At 36.1% G+C, this 17,214-nt stretch overlaps 1 protein-coding gene across 1 annotated transcript in view; it reads right to left on the bottom strand.

The window, feature by feature from the left end:
- Positions 1-1,865: 1,865 nt before the first annotated feature.
- LOC137298953 (serine/threonine-protein kinase DCLK3-like) overlaps positions 1,866-17,214 on the bottom strand; it is a 66,217-nt gene continuing 50,868 nt past the window's right edge. Inside the window, exons 3-7 of the mRNA XM_067831347.1 lie at positions 15,275-16,881; positions 6,840-6,986; positions 5,629-5,761; positions 3,866-4,033; positions 1,866-2,406 (exon numbers count right to left, since the gene is read on the bottom strand). Of these exons, the coding sequence (XP_067687448.1) occupies positions 2,171-2,406; positions 3,866-4,033; positions 5,629-5,761; positions 6,840-6,986; positions 15,275-16,881 (2,291 nt within the window). The 3' untranslated portion in view covers positions 1,866-2,170. The remainder of the gene's footprint in view (positions 2,407-3,865; positions 4,034-5,628; positions 5,762-6,839; positions 6,987-15,274; positions 16,882-17,214) is intronic.

The following is a 17,214-nucleotide window of genomic DNA, read 5'->3' as shown; positions in this document are numbered from 1 at the left end:
TCAAATCACCAACGATCTTAGTTGGTTTTATCAATATGCTGATTATTGTCAAAATACGAAATCAATAGTCTCTCTTAAGTCAAGCCAACAGACCATGTGTAGATTCATGGCATGAATAACAAAGATAAATACTGTTATGTAAAAGATTATAGATGTGTAAACATATTGGTATCACAGCTAGAATAAAACTGTCCATGCAACATAATGGACAAACAAATCAGACACAAAATTTCTCCACTCCATTATTGTTATCACAGTTCGTTGGGTATAAAACCTGATCCATTATAAACTTGTCCTCCTCGAGGAATATATGCTGCTCTTAAAAAAGTGCAGATTTGTATTGTTTTGATTACATGACAGGGGAGGATATGTGGAATATGGAATGTTAGTTTGTGATCTTTTGAAAGCTTCATATCATAGTAATGAAAATATATTTAATGTAGCTAGATTCCAATTCATCTGAAATATGACCAAAGACGAACAGTTCACAAGGTCACACATTTCCATCTGTTTAAAGGATACCTTAAATGTTGAGTTGTACTGTATCATATGGGTCAATTATCTCCCAAATCAATATTCTTGATGAAACCAATACCAGTTTGCTTAAAGACTGATTTAGACTAAATAAAAATAACACATTTTGCCACTTGAAACTACAGTGAAGACATTTCAGTGAATTGCTGAGAGAAAACTGAAGCTTCAGTATGTTGGATTACTGCTTCCAAAAACTAGACCTAAACATAAAGTCAGAATGCAATGTTAAATTTCAAGCATGCAACACATATCATGTTATTCTTTTTGTTGGAATCATTCACCATTTCCAACACTGATAATGAGTCAGGCTATTAGAGAATGATAACATTCTGATGAACAAGGTACTATGTTCATAACAAACTATCTTTCCACCAACAAAATATAAAAATATTTATTTCTTGAAATAACAGTGCTTTTGATCCTTATTCAACACAAGTGATGCATAACTATTTGCCTGTCTACTGACACAAGTCTTGTATGGAGAACCACAGCCTATCTTTGGTTCATGTTACCAACATACATGTACATATATATGCAAAAGTCAACAGTCAACTGGTTCCCATGCCCAGATCATTTGGTATAAATGCAAGTTCAGTTCATATTTACAGGGAATTAATTGGTAAAGATATTTTGATAAATCCTCTTGTCAAGTATATGTCATGGGGCAGAAGCGTTCAGCAGAATCACATTACCGGTAACTTCAGACAATGGAACAACCAGTACTAAAGATGACTTTGAAAAAAAAATCATTAAAAGTGTCTTTGGAAATAAGGGCAACAAGGGCAACAAAATGGCATTTTTCTTTGTGTTCTAAAAGTATGTTCTCTGGTGCTATGGGCATGGACTGATTTGAGTGTCTCTGCATGTATTGGGTTTCAAAATGAACTTTACAACAAAATAAATAAATAATAATAGACATGCTTGATATTATTCCTGTAAACTGGCCATTTCCAGAATATAATGAATATAAATGTCACTTGACTTGAGTGCAACAGCAGACAATGTTTCAAATCATCAAATGATTTGTTATCTCCCCTTACAAAATGGCCTCACATGTCTCAATACCATCCCTTACAATCACCCAATCAATACCCAATGACATTCTTCATCAAATTCTTTTCTCTACTTACAGCATAAGCAATAGAAACATTAAGATTTCTGTATGTTGTTCACTTTGCCCCAGCAGATCTATATCGTGAGAATTTCGAGTTAACAACGCTATAATTACCAATATTTTATAGCACTTAAGTAGTATAATCATTTAAGAGCACTCACCTCAGGTGTACTTTTTCAGCAAAGGCATATGCACATTCACACATAATTTCCACAAACTGATTCCTTCACATTACCGATAAACAGTCTTTAAAGAAGAATTATTTCCCCTTAATTTAGACACAATTCGAAATGCTTTCTCATTTCTTCACAGCCATTGCTTGAGTTGGACAGATACTTGAGACAGTCAGTGTCACTGATGATGATATATACAAATCCAATAAGTGTGCTTTATACAAATATACTGGCAATGGTAAGACACCCGTCAAAACTAAGTCACATTTGCCAACATGTGGAACACATTCATTTCAACACATCATATGGAATGTTGTTCAGATAAATTGTCATCAACCAATATGGAGATTTATTCTTCCTTTGCTCTCCTCTTCTCCTTCATTCTTGTATAACTGTCAAGATTCTGCCGAGCCTGTGTCTCCAGCTCCTTCCGGCGTTCTCGCTGTGCCTCACTAATGCTCATGCTGTCCAGAAGTCGGGTCATGTCGCCCCCAGCCAGGATCCAGGGGTGGGACAGGACATCCACGGCGGTGTAGCGCCGCTTCTTGTCCACCACCAACAGATGCTGGATCATGTCCTTGGCAGCTGGAAACAGAAAATACCAGAAAATATATACCATCCAAAAAATGTAGGGTACATTGGCAGTGTATGAAATAAGGTCTGCCTGACCACCCGAGACAGGCTAGACTTCTGTCAGACAGTCTATGTTTACAGCTAGCCAGCTTGATGGTCTGGTGAAATCCATTTGGGGCTTGTAACATTTTGAAGCTACAAGCCCTGATGTCTGGCTGGGCTGTGGGCTTGTATTCTTTACAAGAACACTATTGTGTCCAACTTGAAGGGACATTTGTAAATACTTCATACGACAAAATGACAATTGATTAAGCATATACTGGGACAAAGCATTTTCTCCAAGACAATCGTTAGTCCAACACAACAGTGACTGAATGTATCCTACAGGTAATGGGTGCTCATCATATTTCTTCCCTTAAATGTTTACATACCTAGAATTTCAAAACAGGACCACTAAGTATGAATTTTAGTTTGGTTTCAACATATCTGGTAAAAACATTAACACACACATGCATGCACACACATGCATGCACGCACTTACACCAAACTGCAGTTTTCACTGGGGTCGAAAAATTATCAGTATTATTTTTTAATTCATTTCACAATGGTGATCCTTCAGCAGGATGGATTTAACTTGTGTGTTTCTAAGGAATGGTAGTGTGCTTGTCAAGTACATCAATCTTTTCACTTTGAAATATAACTATAGGTTCCTTTGATACTTAAAGCATTGATAAACAAAGCATAAAAATTAGAAGGGTATGTAGGTTGTTTTGTTTTTTAGAATAGATTTTGATACAAAAGCAGTTTTTGAGAAGGCCAAACTGCACACATCATTTATCCTTGTTTTGACTGCCACAAAACTGATGCATCTGATGATAAGTGGTTCACAGGTGACACTCTTACAATATGAGGGAATATCTCTGCTAAACTGCTCTTTTACTACATTTATTTGCTAAATTTATGCTTTTCATCAAACATAAGAAATAACATTCTTCATATATTTCTTAGAGAAATGTTTTAGGATGCACCCACAAAAGGGAAAGTACTCATCTTAGCTCTTGTTAATAAAGTGGCATCTGCTGAAATTATAGACAGTTATGCAGTTCAGTGACATGTCCTGTATCAGATCAACAATGAACATTAGTGTATTGAAAGAAGGTACACTTCAGTTCGATCCTTATTTTCAGAGCTATAATGGTCTCAAAGATCAATGTGGGAAAACATAACAAATCAGTAGTTTTCATTATTTTCTTGGCCAAAACATTGTGAGTTCACTAGCTCAAACCTGGCTTTCAGTATTTTTCAGTACAGTTTAGTGTAATAACAGGGTGTTTTAATGGCTGATCTTACTAGACTCAACAGAGTTTTTACAGACCAGTGGCAAAAGTTACTGACTGACAAGAGAAGGCGAGCTGTTTTGCCAGATTTTCCTGAAGTTTAAGTCAGTGGAAGCTGGATGCTTTGCACTTACCATCTGAGATGTAATCCCAATAGGGAGAAAGGAACTCATATACCCCGGACTTGATAAACTCAAACAGTTCTGTCTGGTTGCGATCAGGACTACGGAATGGAGGGAAGCCACACAGCAGGATGTAGGAGATGACGCCCACTGCCCACATGTCCACCTCCAGGCCATAACCTGCACAAACATGGGCTACATCAGCAGCAACAACACTCATATCAACAGCACTGACATGCAACAGCATCAACAAGTCCATTGACGTTACAAACCACAAATACATTGTACGTCTACGCTGACAATGGCAGGAATCTGCCACTGAACAGAAGCCTTTTACTGAGAGGATAACTGTACTGTTTTTGACAAACTGGGGACCTATACCGCTGGTCATACAGCCACAAATGTAACTCTTTAACTAAATTTGCAGCTATATAACTACTAGTATACATCCCAGATTTGTCAAACACAGTGCTGCTATCCTCATTCTAATTCAACTTCTGTTACACTGGTCTTTCATGAAAGAAATTAAACATTTACACCTGGTCAAAGTTACTCTGGGTCAAAGGTTAATCATATCACTCCTTGAACGTACAGCACTGCCAGAAAAAGTAGTTCCCTTTTCAAACTTTAACACGTTTGTAACGTGCACACTGAGTAAATCTGACACTGATGAATAAATCATAACGTTGTAGCTAAGATGGATGGAATTGTTATGAAACAGCTCTTGTTATCAGAGATGAGTTGGTCACTGCAAGTGATAATCAACCATTGATTCCTTGACGACAGGCCATTAACAGTCCTGTTGTCAAATGACATGACAGCGGGTGATGTCACACTCCATGACATCATAAATATCATCATATACCCAACACTGATCAATGAGATGTTCTCTTCTCATATGGGTGACATCTCAGGATGCACGTGCATTGTCATTTTCATGAAATACATCCCATCACTACTTCAGTAACTGAATCTGAAACCAAATTTCCTTAAACATTGCCTATGAACCAGGTCTAGCTAACATATAAAAAGTGAAAAAGTCATTAAAATTAAGATGGATTATATGTCGCAAAAGTTTTGGTAGGGTGATGTTTCTTTTGCAGTTCAGTATATATCATTACAAACTGCACAAACTTCATGATGTTTACATGCCAGTTAATGCTTTGTGACATATATAAGCAAACATATTTCAAAACTTTTAAGTGTTATTTCACGAGTTAGTACCATCTTTTGAACATGAATGTTACAATCTAATGGACAATAATTGCTAGGGATAACATTAGTTTATGGATAACAACTTTGTGTTTTGGGGCATTTAGAAATTCTTCGATATTGATTCTTGCAATGTTAAGAACCTTTAAAATATTACGGATGCATAAAACAAGGAGCTGTTATCCAACAGTTGGGTTTCCATACTTACTTTCACCACTCAATAATCACATCTGCTGATACTGTGTCCAGTTAGAAATAATTCATGTCCCCACTAGACATACCTATTTTACACACATACATACATACTCATTTGCATACTTATTCACATACTTCATAACATAACTGATGACATCCATATTTGCACACCAGTCCTATTTGCATAATTATTCACCTAATTATTGACCTAATTATTATTAATACTTACTCATATACATATTCACAGTCATTCACAAACAATTTCAAATACAAATTACTAAAATATTTATTCACATTTGCACATAAATGCATGTCCAGACATTTTTCCCTACATGTTTACATACTTACTCCCATGACTGTTCACATACCTATCTCCGACAATATTTCTGGCGCTACGTATGTTGGTGTCCCACATACTGTGTAGATCAGTTCCTTCACATCCATCGCCAGACCAAAGTCAGCCAGTTTTAATGTAATTGTACTGTCCTTGTTTCGATGCACCTGCAGGAATTCACATATATTTCACAACTCAACAAGGAAATATCTTCTTAAATCCATCAATTACTACAGAATGATTATGCAAGACTTCAGCAGAGATATAATATTCAAGATATACGTCATGCTACGTTTACACAATCCCACAATTAGGCCAGGAATATGCCGACCTAACACAAACCAAACATCGTAGCAGATGTTCATAATCATGGAACATTTTGTTTATTTTTCCCTTTCTTGGCGCTGTTTTATGGTTTCATACACTCTGATAGGATCTGTTGCGCACAATTGGATATGCGATCAGTTACGCTTCACTGAAGATCTGTTGCAAATATTTGACGATCTGTAGTGACTCTGTATGATCATCATGATTTGAGTGTATGATCTGTTGCGATTACTTAGCAATCTGCTGCCTTTTGTTACCTTCTGTTTAGACTAAGAACGGCGATTAAACTTAGTATGGGTTACTTTAGAGTCCTTTTCTTTCCTTTGCCATTTTTTCATCTCCTATCATTTCTACAATGAAAATGATGATAAAATAGTGTGAAATGGCTCTCATTTAGATCACAATGAATTTCGTCATTGAACATGTTTAATATTTTGCTACGATTATAGAGATGCCTCACGATCATGGAGATCCCTTTCAATGACCACAATTTGGATCTGTCATCACTCATGCTTTAGAAGATGAGTTACGACTTAAAACAAATATGAATCATGGCCATCATAGCCTTATTGTGGCTCTGTGTAATAGCAGCACTACAAGATAGAGTAAATTTGTATTACTTTGCCACATCAGCACTTTTGCAGCTGTACTTGCAGCAAGTCTTGAAGCACATAAGAACCTTAACACAGAATCAATAGTAATTTGACAAAAATATCAGACTGTCTGTGACAGGATTTCCTGTTATACTTGACTTCAGTTTTCACAAAAAGATAACACTTCAAAGATAACACTTTCACTGATACACATAACCTCCAGTCTATATCCAATCATTAAGGGTCAACCTCATCACCTAGTAACAGAAACAATTACAGATCACTCCACGTCCTACGTCACACATTCATTCTATGATCAACTCACCAACAAATTTTCTGGTTTGAGGTCACGGTGAACGATGTTGCGAGAATGGAGGTAGAAGAGTGCATGGCAGAGGTCTTTCACCATGTTGGCCGAGTCTACCTCCCCAAACTTGACACTCTGGGTAATGGCATCAAACAAATCACCGCCCTTCAAAAAGACAGATCTTGGTGAACATGTAATACATTCTCTTTGTCTCAGCTGAGTAAAAGTAAGTACATACAAGTGTTAAATTGCAGTGGTTCTGTGTTAACTCGTCTTCATTTGTTCATTTACCATTCTTGTAGTGATGCTAATAATGAATGAAAGTGGTCTGATTTTGCTTATCACTGAACTATGACAACACACAAAGAGGGGACAAAATCAGTGTGCAAATTAGTCACTGGCCTTAGCCTGTGGCTAGTAATAATCTAGTTAGGCCAGAAAATCTCCACAGTCACTGGCCAGTGAATGCATCATTCTCTCTGACATGTTGAGTTGTGACACACTTTTAAATCATGCAAGATTGTGAACTCAGCAGATGTCCATAACATCAGCAGCTTAATGATATAACCTGTGTCTACATTCAAATTTCAGGCAAGGGAATATTTTTGTGGGCTAGTAACTTTCAGGCATAGCTAGCATGACTGGCAAGCGAAATCTGGAAACCACTTCATACACTGTTTACATATCATCTTTATATCCCAGCAAACTTTGGAAACTATTTCACACACTAGCAAATATGGTAATGTCCACATTTAATAAAAAATTACTTAAATCTACATTAATTCAACTACCAGCAAAATGGTTGCTTTACCATAGATGAAAATTAGTCTAACCTTAAGGACAGTAAAAAAATTTAAAAGATGCAAAGAATGCTGCATTACGTTCTATGGCATGTGCAATCATAATGCATACTGAATGACATAATACCAGAGGACTACAAGTCTGTGTAATGTGTTTAATTACACTTTCAAAATGAGACAGCAGTTTCAGAAACAGTAACAAATGGAGACTGTACGTCATGAATTCACTACATGTAGAATTCCATATACATATTAACATGAATGACTTTGGGTAGTTAAACTTTGCTTCAGGTGTGATTCAAATATAATCAATGTTGGCAGTTATGTGTTGGTGCCTGGTATACCAATGTCATTAAAACCAAGGATCTGATAAAGCCGGACTAATTTTATTTCTTGTTTTACAGATACGCCTGATGTATTTTTCAGGAATAAGAAAAAGAAATAAACATTAATTTCCCCTGCTCAAAAAATTAAATCCTAATGTTTTTATTTGGCTAATAATGTAAACTCACAAGAAAATACTTCTTTGCATTTTTTGTTGTTGTTTTTTTACCCATATTCACTTCATAAATTGCCAAAGGTAAAATACTTTAAGTATTTAGAAGGAATATTACTTGACTGGAAATGTTACTTATTTATCTTTTTTAGGTTTTCAGAGGACAAAAGTGTGTAAAACAAGAAATAGAATTGGTCTGGCCTAAGATACATTTTCTGTATAAAGATCTGTAGACTTCTCCATAACAGGTTGAGTTTAGATTCCACCAATAAGTCTTGATGATCTCCAAATGAATGATGATGCCATGCTATGAAATTGTTGTAGAAACCATACACACACTGTTTTGGGGGTTATTAAGGAGGGTATACTGGTATTTGCAAAGATGGAAATATCTGAATTTAGATGAAACCGATTTATTCTGAAAGCCAGTATTGTCTGATTACAGAACTGAAGCATTCTTCATTTTGAATAAGTGGACAAAGTTGATCGGGATGCCCAGCATTCACCTGACATTAATTTCTGTGTTGGGGTGACCTTCAATATTTATCCACAGGGATGAAATATGAAATATTTATTTTAATGAGATTGCCTTACATACTGATGTAAAAGCACAATGAAAACCCCATGTGATAACCTGATCCAATTACACACAGGGCTGGATTTGAACACAATCCTGAAACAAGAAACCAACAGTGCCGAACAGGAATGGTTCTCTTATGCATACAACAACTAACAAGATATTTTAACAAGTAATATCTTTTTCTCAGTACTGATTGTTTATCCATTGAAATAAAATGTAGGATATATATTAAAATTTAGAATTAATGTTGAATATAAAAATCAATTTGAACATAAAACACTGATGCGTCAAGGCTATCCAAATGCCCACAGGGCACTGACTATGCATAACAGCATGGTTCCCTTTCGACCCTCAGTTGCGTGAACCACAAAATGCTATGTTCCTGAGAGGTCTGAGTGAGTAAGTATGGGGGACACCAGAAATGGGCATGTGGGAAACTGAACCCGGGTCTGAAGTGTGACAAGCACATAGTCTTACCACTAGGTCACCCCACCACCTTATGCTGGTCAGAAAAAGAAACAAAATGGGTCAAGAAGTGGGACTCAATCACAAATTTGAGCAGACACATTCCAAACCAAACAATAATGAAATCCACCTAAGCCTTAACTTACATACCAATACTGGGTATATTACAGGTTCAAGATAGAGGGGTCTTTGAGAAAGAATTGGTCCCTGGCAACATATACTGGTCATAGGAAGTGACTAAATGGCTCGGTGACTTAGATGAACATGTGTCATTGCACCCTGATCATGTGGATTGTTGTTAACACCTGTCCTTAATTACTGGATTGTCTGATCCAGACATGATTCTCTACACTGTCAATCAGAATATTGATAAGAATGACATCAAACAGGGTACTAATCAACGAAATAGAAGACCAATATGTGGCTATTTATTTTGTGGCTGACCTAGAGTTTCTCACTTAGATTATTAGGGCCCACTCTAGTGTTGAACAGTATACTAGTCCAGGCCTAACAACGCACCCAGAGTCTGCACGATGACTAGGCTAAGTGTTCACCAGTATTCAATCAGGAATTACAATAAACCCCTGAAAGCTCTCAGACCATGAATAGGGCAATAAGCAGTAATGCAAATAGACAATGAATAAATAACAACCGATATGGGAACTGGGTGTGGGATTTGGTTGTGGTCACAATCATTATGTAGGAGGCTTTGTTATTTAAAAACTGATTTTAAACAGGTACCACGGTCACTTGATTAAAAGGATTATCAAACACGCTTCGAACATGTTGGTCATATTGAGTGGGGAAATATAACAAAATAAAATACAAAGATAAACACAGACCAAGAGACAAATGCAAATAGTAAAGTCCAGCAGAAAATTACCCCCTCACAATCCCAGACACAAACAGCAAAATGGGTGATAAAGCACTCTCTGTGAAGGCTCCCTGTTACTTTGTGAAATCACCTGCCACAAAACATCAAAAGTGCAGAGACCTACACATCATTTTGCAGAAAACTGTTCTCTTGAGCAGCAAAAGTTGGTAGAAAATTATAAGGTGCTATACAAATCAATTATTATTATTACTTTTTTTTTTTTTTTAACCACATTTACCATATTAAAAGCCACCCTCTCACCACCTTCACGGCTGTAATATGAATGCAAGAGACCAAAATTCATATGAAAGTTCATAGTTTCTTCTGTATATTTGAGCAGCACAGTAAAGACATGTAATAAATGTTTTATTTGGGAAGTACACATGGATGGGAAGACTAGGCTTTGTATTACATTAATATTTGTACACATGACCACTTTCTAAACTAATTGTGAATTCAGGAGCATACATAAACTTATAATACGTAACTATAATCAAAATCAATCTTAGTTCATTAACATTTCAATTAATTTCAAAGAAGGCAATGAAGCAGAGGTTTTAACACACCTTTTTCATAATGATTGCAATGTTTCTATATTTGATAATCATATTCTAAAGTTGTCTGTGATTCTGCTTAGAAGCACAATAGTAATTTGTCTTCATTATGGTGAACAATATAAATGAAAACAGCAATTGTTTTCAGAAATAAATAGGTTACATATTACATCAAAATGAAACTATAAGCTTCTCTGAGACATGTGATGGGCAAATGTCATGTAATTCTAAGGATTTGCAATTGTGTTTTGACAATACATCTCTTGTCAAGAGCTACTGTGCGACATTGATGAGAAAAAGAATAGAAAGTCCAGTAACAAATGCTGCAACACAGAATAACCACAAAGTAGTCTCAACTGTTGTGATCAACCACAAAATACATAATTCCCTCTTTTCAATTCAAGCATGCCAGTCATGGCCATATCAAATCTGGCTTTCACATCCAAGTAGGAAATTCCAAATAAAATTAAAGTGCTATTTGAATATGTGTGAGTTTGCATGACTAAGAAGTGAAAGATACCCTTGACTACCCCCTCAGAGCTTTCAGTCATGATTCCAACACAAGAAATGAATCAAATTCCATGGCATGGTCTCATGCAAAGTGGTACAGTCACTTTTCTCCCAGGCCCACGGACAAGTTGAATATAATACTTTCTTTGAAAGTAAGTTTATGCCCAAGTGATATGATCGAATGAAAGCGCTCTGTTATTGGTCGCAACAATTGGCACTAGCTACCTAACAACTGATAACATCTCTAATATTCTGACTGAGGGATCATTATAGCAAGTAGTTGTAATGAAAATATGCTCAAAATACCTCGCTGAGATACTTGTAGCCCTATAACAGTTTTACTCAGCAAGGAAGCAGCTTTTAATAACAGTTCCATTTGTAAATAAGAAAATTAAGAAAATCTTATACATTAATTCCGGTGAAAGAGAGACAATGTATGTGTAAACTCAGTGTTAATTAGATAGAATATATTTTACAAGAAGTCATGTGAGGCTACAGCCAAATTTTTGCACTAATTATACTGATACAAATCATATACTTTGGTAATTTATTTTTTAAACCTTTTAAATCAGAGCAATATAACACTAAGAATATAAAATAATATACAAACTTTAAATTGAACTGTGAATAAACTGTTTGAATTCTCAGAGAACAATTATTCCAAAACAAAGCAAAAAGTGAAGCTTCAGAAACATTTATCCTAAGGAGTAACAAAATGTAAATTAATTCATACAGACAGGATATACCAATATGTTTCAATGAAGCAGAAGAAGGATAAAAAAGTATAAACAATACCTACAAATCTTCACACTTCATAGCCTTGTACAAACAACAGACCTTTGTTTGGGACAACTGATTTATCATGCATGAAATAATACAAATTTAGAACATTCTGGCCCATATATCACATATGTCAATACTGAGAGTATAAGACCTCTTTCACTGGCTATCGTGGTAGTACTGCATATATTCCCCACTGTATATTCCCTGCCTAACGTCAGTGCACTCGGCCGCCCTACAGGATTGACCAATATTGTATAATGGCATTTGTTGTTGGGAGTGATAGGGTATATTCAATGACGGTGTTTGTTGTTTGAGTGATAAAGTAATATTTCATAATGGTGTAAGCTTTCTGACTGCTATGTTGTACGAAGCACTCCAAGGCTATAGCTATATTGGCATGTGCGGCTTGATGTCCTGTAATTTGAAACTTGTCAATGTCAGCAACAGACATAACTGCCGTCAGTTTCAGATTAAGCTTAGGCTTATACAGAGAAACACTGCCTATGAAATAACTTCATTTTAATCCCCCAGGTGTAATGAACTGACCTGCTTGTTGGAATAGCATGTGTTATGAACACATAGCACAGTTGTGTTTGGGATCTGTCAGTTATTATGGGAAATTTAGTTGGAGATTACTTAATGTATACCATATTAGTTATATTATGGGCTCTCTTACCAACTCTTAGACTGAACTTTAAGCAACCTTTATAATCATCTAATATGCAATAGTTTGTACTGCCTTATGTATATTAAAGCTTTATTTACATAGAACAACATCTCAAAATGGATAAGAATTGACAGACACTATTATCAAAGTATTGACAGCTGATAGTCTAAATGGTGTTTGAGCTAATATTCTTAACTACCGCTGGATCTCTGAGAACTAATTTGCTGTCTGTGGTCTAGTTTAAGGCCTTACTGTACAACAGTGAATGAAACATCAATGAAACAGCAAAACAATAGCATACTGTGTTTGTAAGAGATGAGATAATAACACGAAGTAGGAACGGTCAGTTGATGGCCTTGATCCATCTTAACCAGATCTCTCTCTTCTTTAAGTTACACCAATATACAATCTTGTGTCGTGGGTAAATCCAGGAGGAAAAATGTACATTGAAATGTCATTATGATTAAAAAGATACTCTCATTATACCCTTTTTCCTTTTGCTTATACTGGTGTTTTGTATTAGGGGTATTTTCAGGAAATACACATGAAACTGAATTATGGCACTATATTGGTAGTTTGCTTCTTTCCAAATGATTATTATGATTTTAAGTCCATGAACTCTTCTAGATTACTTTACTCTATTGTTAAGATGTTAATTTTTTTTTTGTTTTATTTGCAAACTATATAAATGACTTTGCTCAAGGTGTAAATTTTGTTGTTAGTATTCAAGATTAGTTTATCATAAAACTTTCCATTATCCAAATGGAACCTTCATAGATACAGATCTACAATAATAATGACATATTTGACTTACGAGAGCATATATCTAGGAAGATATCAGTTAATAAGTCAATTCACAGGTTTAAAATTGGTGGAATAGAAAACTATTGCCCATAAATCTTACATTTTACATAATTTTGTAATTTGATATTAATTTCATTCAAATCTTTTTGCACCAACCAATGTCTCATTCTATGTCATGACCTTCTACATCAAAACTCTATCAAGCTGTTACAGTTTCATATGTCACTTCATCACCATGAGAACTGACATTCATATTTAATGTTCGAGTAAATATTCCTAACCTAAACATTAAGTCCTACACCCTGCTTATAAGTTCCTAGAGTATTTAGTCTGTTTACAATGAAAATGGACAGACAAATTTCACTTTAAACCCCCCCAAAATAAATCGAAAAATGTGAAATTAAGATTATATATCTTCATAATTTTACTTTGCCATCTGAATATTTTAATCTCAGAATTTCATTCAACTTATCACAATGGACAAATGAACACAGTTTCAAACTGCTATTATTAGTTTGTATTACAAGGGGATATGCCCATAAAATGAAACACCGAGAGCACGTGGGTTTGATATAAGTGAATGCTCATCACATACCACACCTGATTGTTTCACTTTCCCAACTACTTCAATATTACCTCACTCACTGATCAAGTTCAAAGAATAATGACATCATGCAGAATCTTCAGCACGAGTCACAAAATGGACCCAACAGGTTCTGCTTGTGATGTAGTCAACATGAAATGAATACTTTGCAGTGCAAGACTGTGAAATCCATGAAAGATATTGGATTACTTAATGGAGGCATTGATTAGCAGCCATCTAGTGCTGCTGTAAATATACAACAGGACAATGACAGAACCCTACACAAGTATAGTCCCAGCAAACATCAAATCTAGCAACAGTTGACAGAGTCTCCAGGTTAGAATAGATCCTGAGCAATCTATGCTTGTCAGGCAACTCAATTTGGCATACAGATTTGCTAGCTGGACATACAGTGATTCAGTTGTTTGTATGTCACTATATCATGATGGCATGGCACATTGATTACAACTTCAATCACGGGTGTATCATATCCAAACTTGACTATTTATAAGCACACCTTTTATTTACTTTGGGGGTTGTCCATATAGGTAGGATGACATTACTGCATAAAAATGTTTTTGACAGCTTCACAGTTAATGTTGCTATATCAGAGACAAACTTGTACCTGCCTTGAAAGTGCTTTAAAGTAACATGCTTAAAGCTTACATGCAAAGCAAAACACAACTTTGCAGATTCTGATACCTTTCAGTATGGACTTAGTGTAGCAAATTATCAAAAATGCAAATTCAACTTATAAGTTGAAAAATAATATGAAATTGGAGTTCAAACGATTCACAAATTTGAAAAATGGTATAAAAAGCTTGAAGGGAGTAGTCTAATCTTGGTTGTGTACACAAAACAACAAATAGTAAATAATCAACATAGAGAAACATGTTGATTGTGATAAGCAGTCTCTGTCACAGACAATGTCTCTCAATGTCTGTTTTATTAAAACCTATGTGTAAGCTTAACTGCTAATGACAATATGCAAAACGCATTTTCAATTATTGACCACATGCAATTTTAATTTAACACCTATCTGGCTATATGCCATAAACAAAGAGCCCTGAGTATATAGGTAAATGAACTAGCCAATGAAAGTCTTCCCTACATGCCCAGCCGCTCTGATTGACTTCGGTATCCCAGGTGCTTTGTTCCGAGGGTAGTAAACCCTAGTACAAAAATATTGCACTTTTCATTTGCCATTGTACACTTGTAGTAATATATAATATGTCATGAATAAATGATAACTGTGTTTTAATTTTGTTTATTTTAGTTGCATCAACCTTCAACTACCACAGTGTACCACACATACAAACACACAATAAAAATCTTACCTTAACAAGTTCCATTACCAGATAGAGTTTATCTGGTGTTTCGAACTCCTCATATAGTTTGACAATGTTGTGGTGATTACAGTCTTTCATAATCTCAATTTCATTCTCCACCATGTGTTCTTTACCCTTTAGCTTTGGTTTGTCAATAACCTTCATTGCAAACTCCTGTCCTGTAGATTTCGATTTAGAAGTCCGCACAATAGCAAAATTACCATCTCCTAAAGTCCTACCAAGGTCATACTTTTCCAACACAGGCTCATCATTCGGAATTTGCCTCTCTGCTTTTGTCCTTCTCACAATCTTAGTCTTCTGTCGTTTCTTCACTGGATGTTTCTCATTATCTTTGTTCTCTTTATTATCCCTGTTATTATTATCCTTATTGTCTTTTGTTTCCTTGTTTTCTTTGTCTTTCACTTTCTCTTTTTCCACAATCTTGTCTTCCTTTTCTTTCACTTGTTCTGCCCTCTTTCGCTCAGCTTTTTCTTTTTCTTCTTTTTCTCTTTCTTCCCTTTCACGTTCCTCCTTTTCTGCAGCTGCTTTCCTAGCTCGAGCAGCTTTCTCTGCCTCCTCAAATTCCTTTCTCCTCCGTTCCTTTTCCTCTTCTTCCATTTGTCTCTTCTTTTCTTGATCCTTCTTCCTCCTTGCCTCTAATTTCTCTTTCTCTCGTTCTTTCATCTTCTTGAAAGGATCATCTTGAGCCTTCAGAGGAACAAGCCCACGTTTTCTTCGTTCATCCTCCAACGCCCGTTTCTCAGACTCCAACATCTTCTGCTGTCGTCGTCTGGCTCGCTCCCTTTCGTCATAGATACCCTTCCCAAATGCATCTTTCGGCTGTTCCCGAGGAGTCTCTGAAAGGGAATCTCTTGCAGTGTCTTTGGAAGGACTCAGGCTGTGTTTGTCTTTATCTCTCTTGTCTCTCCTGCGAATCTCTTCAGGACGACCTCGACCTGTCTGTGTTGCCTCATGGTCTGAATCCCTATTGCTATTGCTTCCTTCACTTGGCTCTCCAAAACCGCTGTCCCGTTTGTCTGTGTCTACTTCTCGGTGCACAGGAGCAGCATGTTTCTTCTTTCTTGACCTTTCCCATTCTTTATGAAGATTTTTGGCATGAGGGCTACAGTCTGGATACATCTCCTGTAGAATATCTCTCAGATCTTCCTCAACAATGGCTTCATTACCACTTGCCACAAACAAATCATCGTGGCGGAAAAAGTCTGAAATACCCTGAACCTCACGTCCTTTTGTTGTGTATAATTTCCGCACTTTGTTATTTTTCCATTTTGGTCCAAATGCCTCAGATATGTCTGCCATTAACTGTTCAAATGATTGAACACTTCTCCGATTGAGTAAGATCTTAACACTATTTCTTGGACGATTTCCATTGCGCACTATTGTGATGACTTTGGGTTTCATACACACATTTTCCGAAGAAACATAAGCATTTTTGCTGGCTGTCCCGAAGGCTCCTGGCCAGCGTCTGTTTGGTAAAGAGCCATTTGCACGGAAGTATCTGCCTGGGTGGAAAGCATTGTTTGTGGCATAACCGCGGTAACGGTATCCTTGAAGCTCTCCTGATATGTCAAGATCACCATGATTGTGAGGACGAGCTGTAAACAAAAGAAGCAAAAAGCAATATCTATATGTACCACATTGTCATCAAAACAAACTCTAGAAATAAAGAGAAAAACATGTTCTTCTGAACTAAACTATTACCAAAACCAATAGCAGTACAAATTATACAATGATCTATTTCCATGTCACACCTAATAATTTATATCAGAAAAGAGGAAATTTTGTAGCCTGAGCCAACACATAAACAAAGTATTGTTTGATTTTGAAACAAGCAACAATGTTCCCAATAATTATGGAGCAAATTTGCTTAAATAAAAAACTAAAGCACAAAACTTATGTCGTAGTGCATCAACTTTGCACAGATCAGG

This window comes from Haliotis asinina, chromosome 10 (assembly GCF_037392515.1).
Source record: "Haliotis asinina isolate JCU_RB_2024 chromosome 10, JCU_Hal_asi_v2, whole genome shotgun sequence".
NCBI lineage: Eukaryota > Metazoa > Mollusca > Gastropoda > Lepetellida > Haliotidae > Haliotis > Haliotis asinina.
This window is presented reverse-complemented; position numbering and strand designations above follow the sequence as displayed.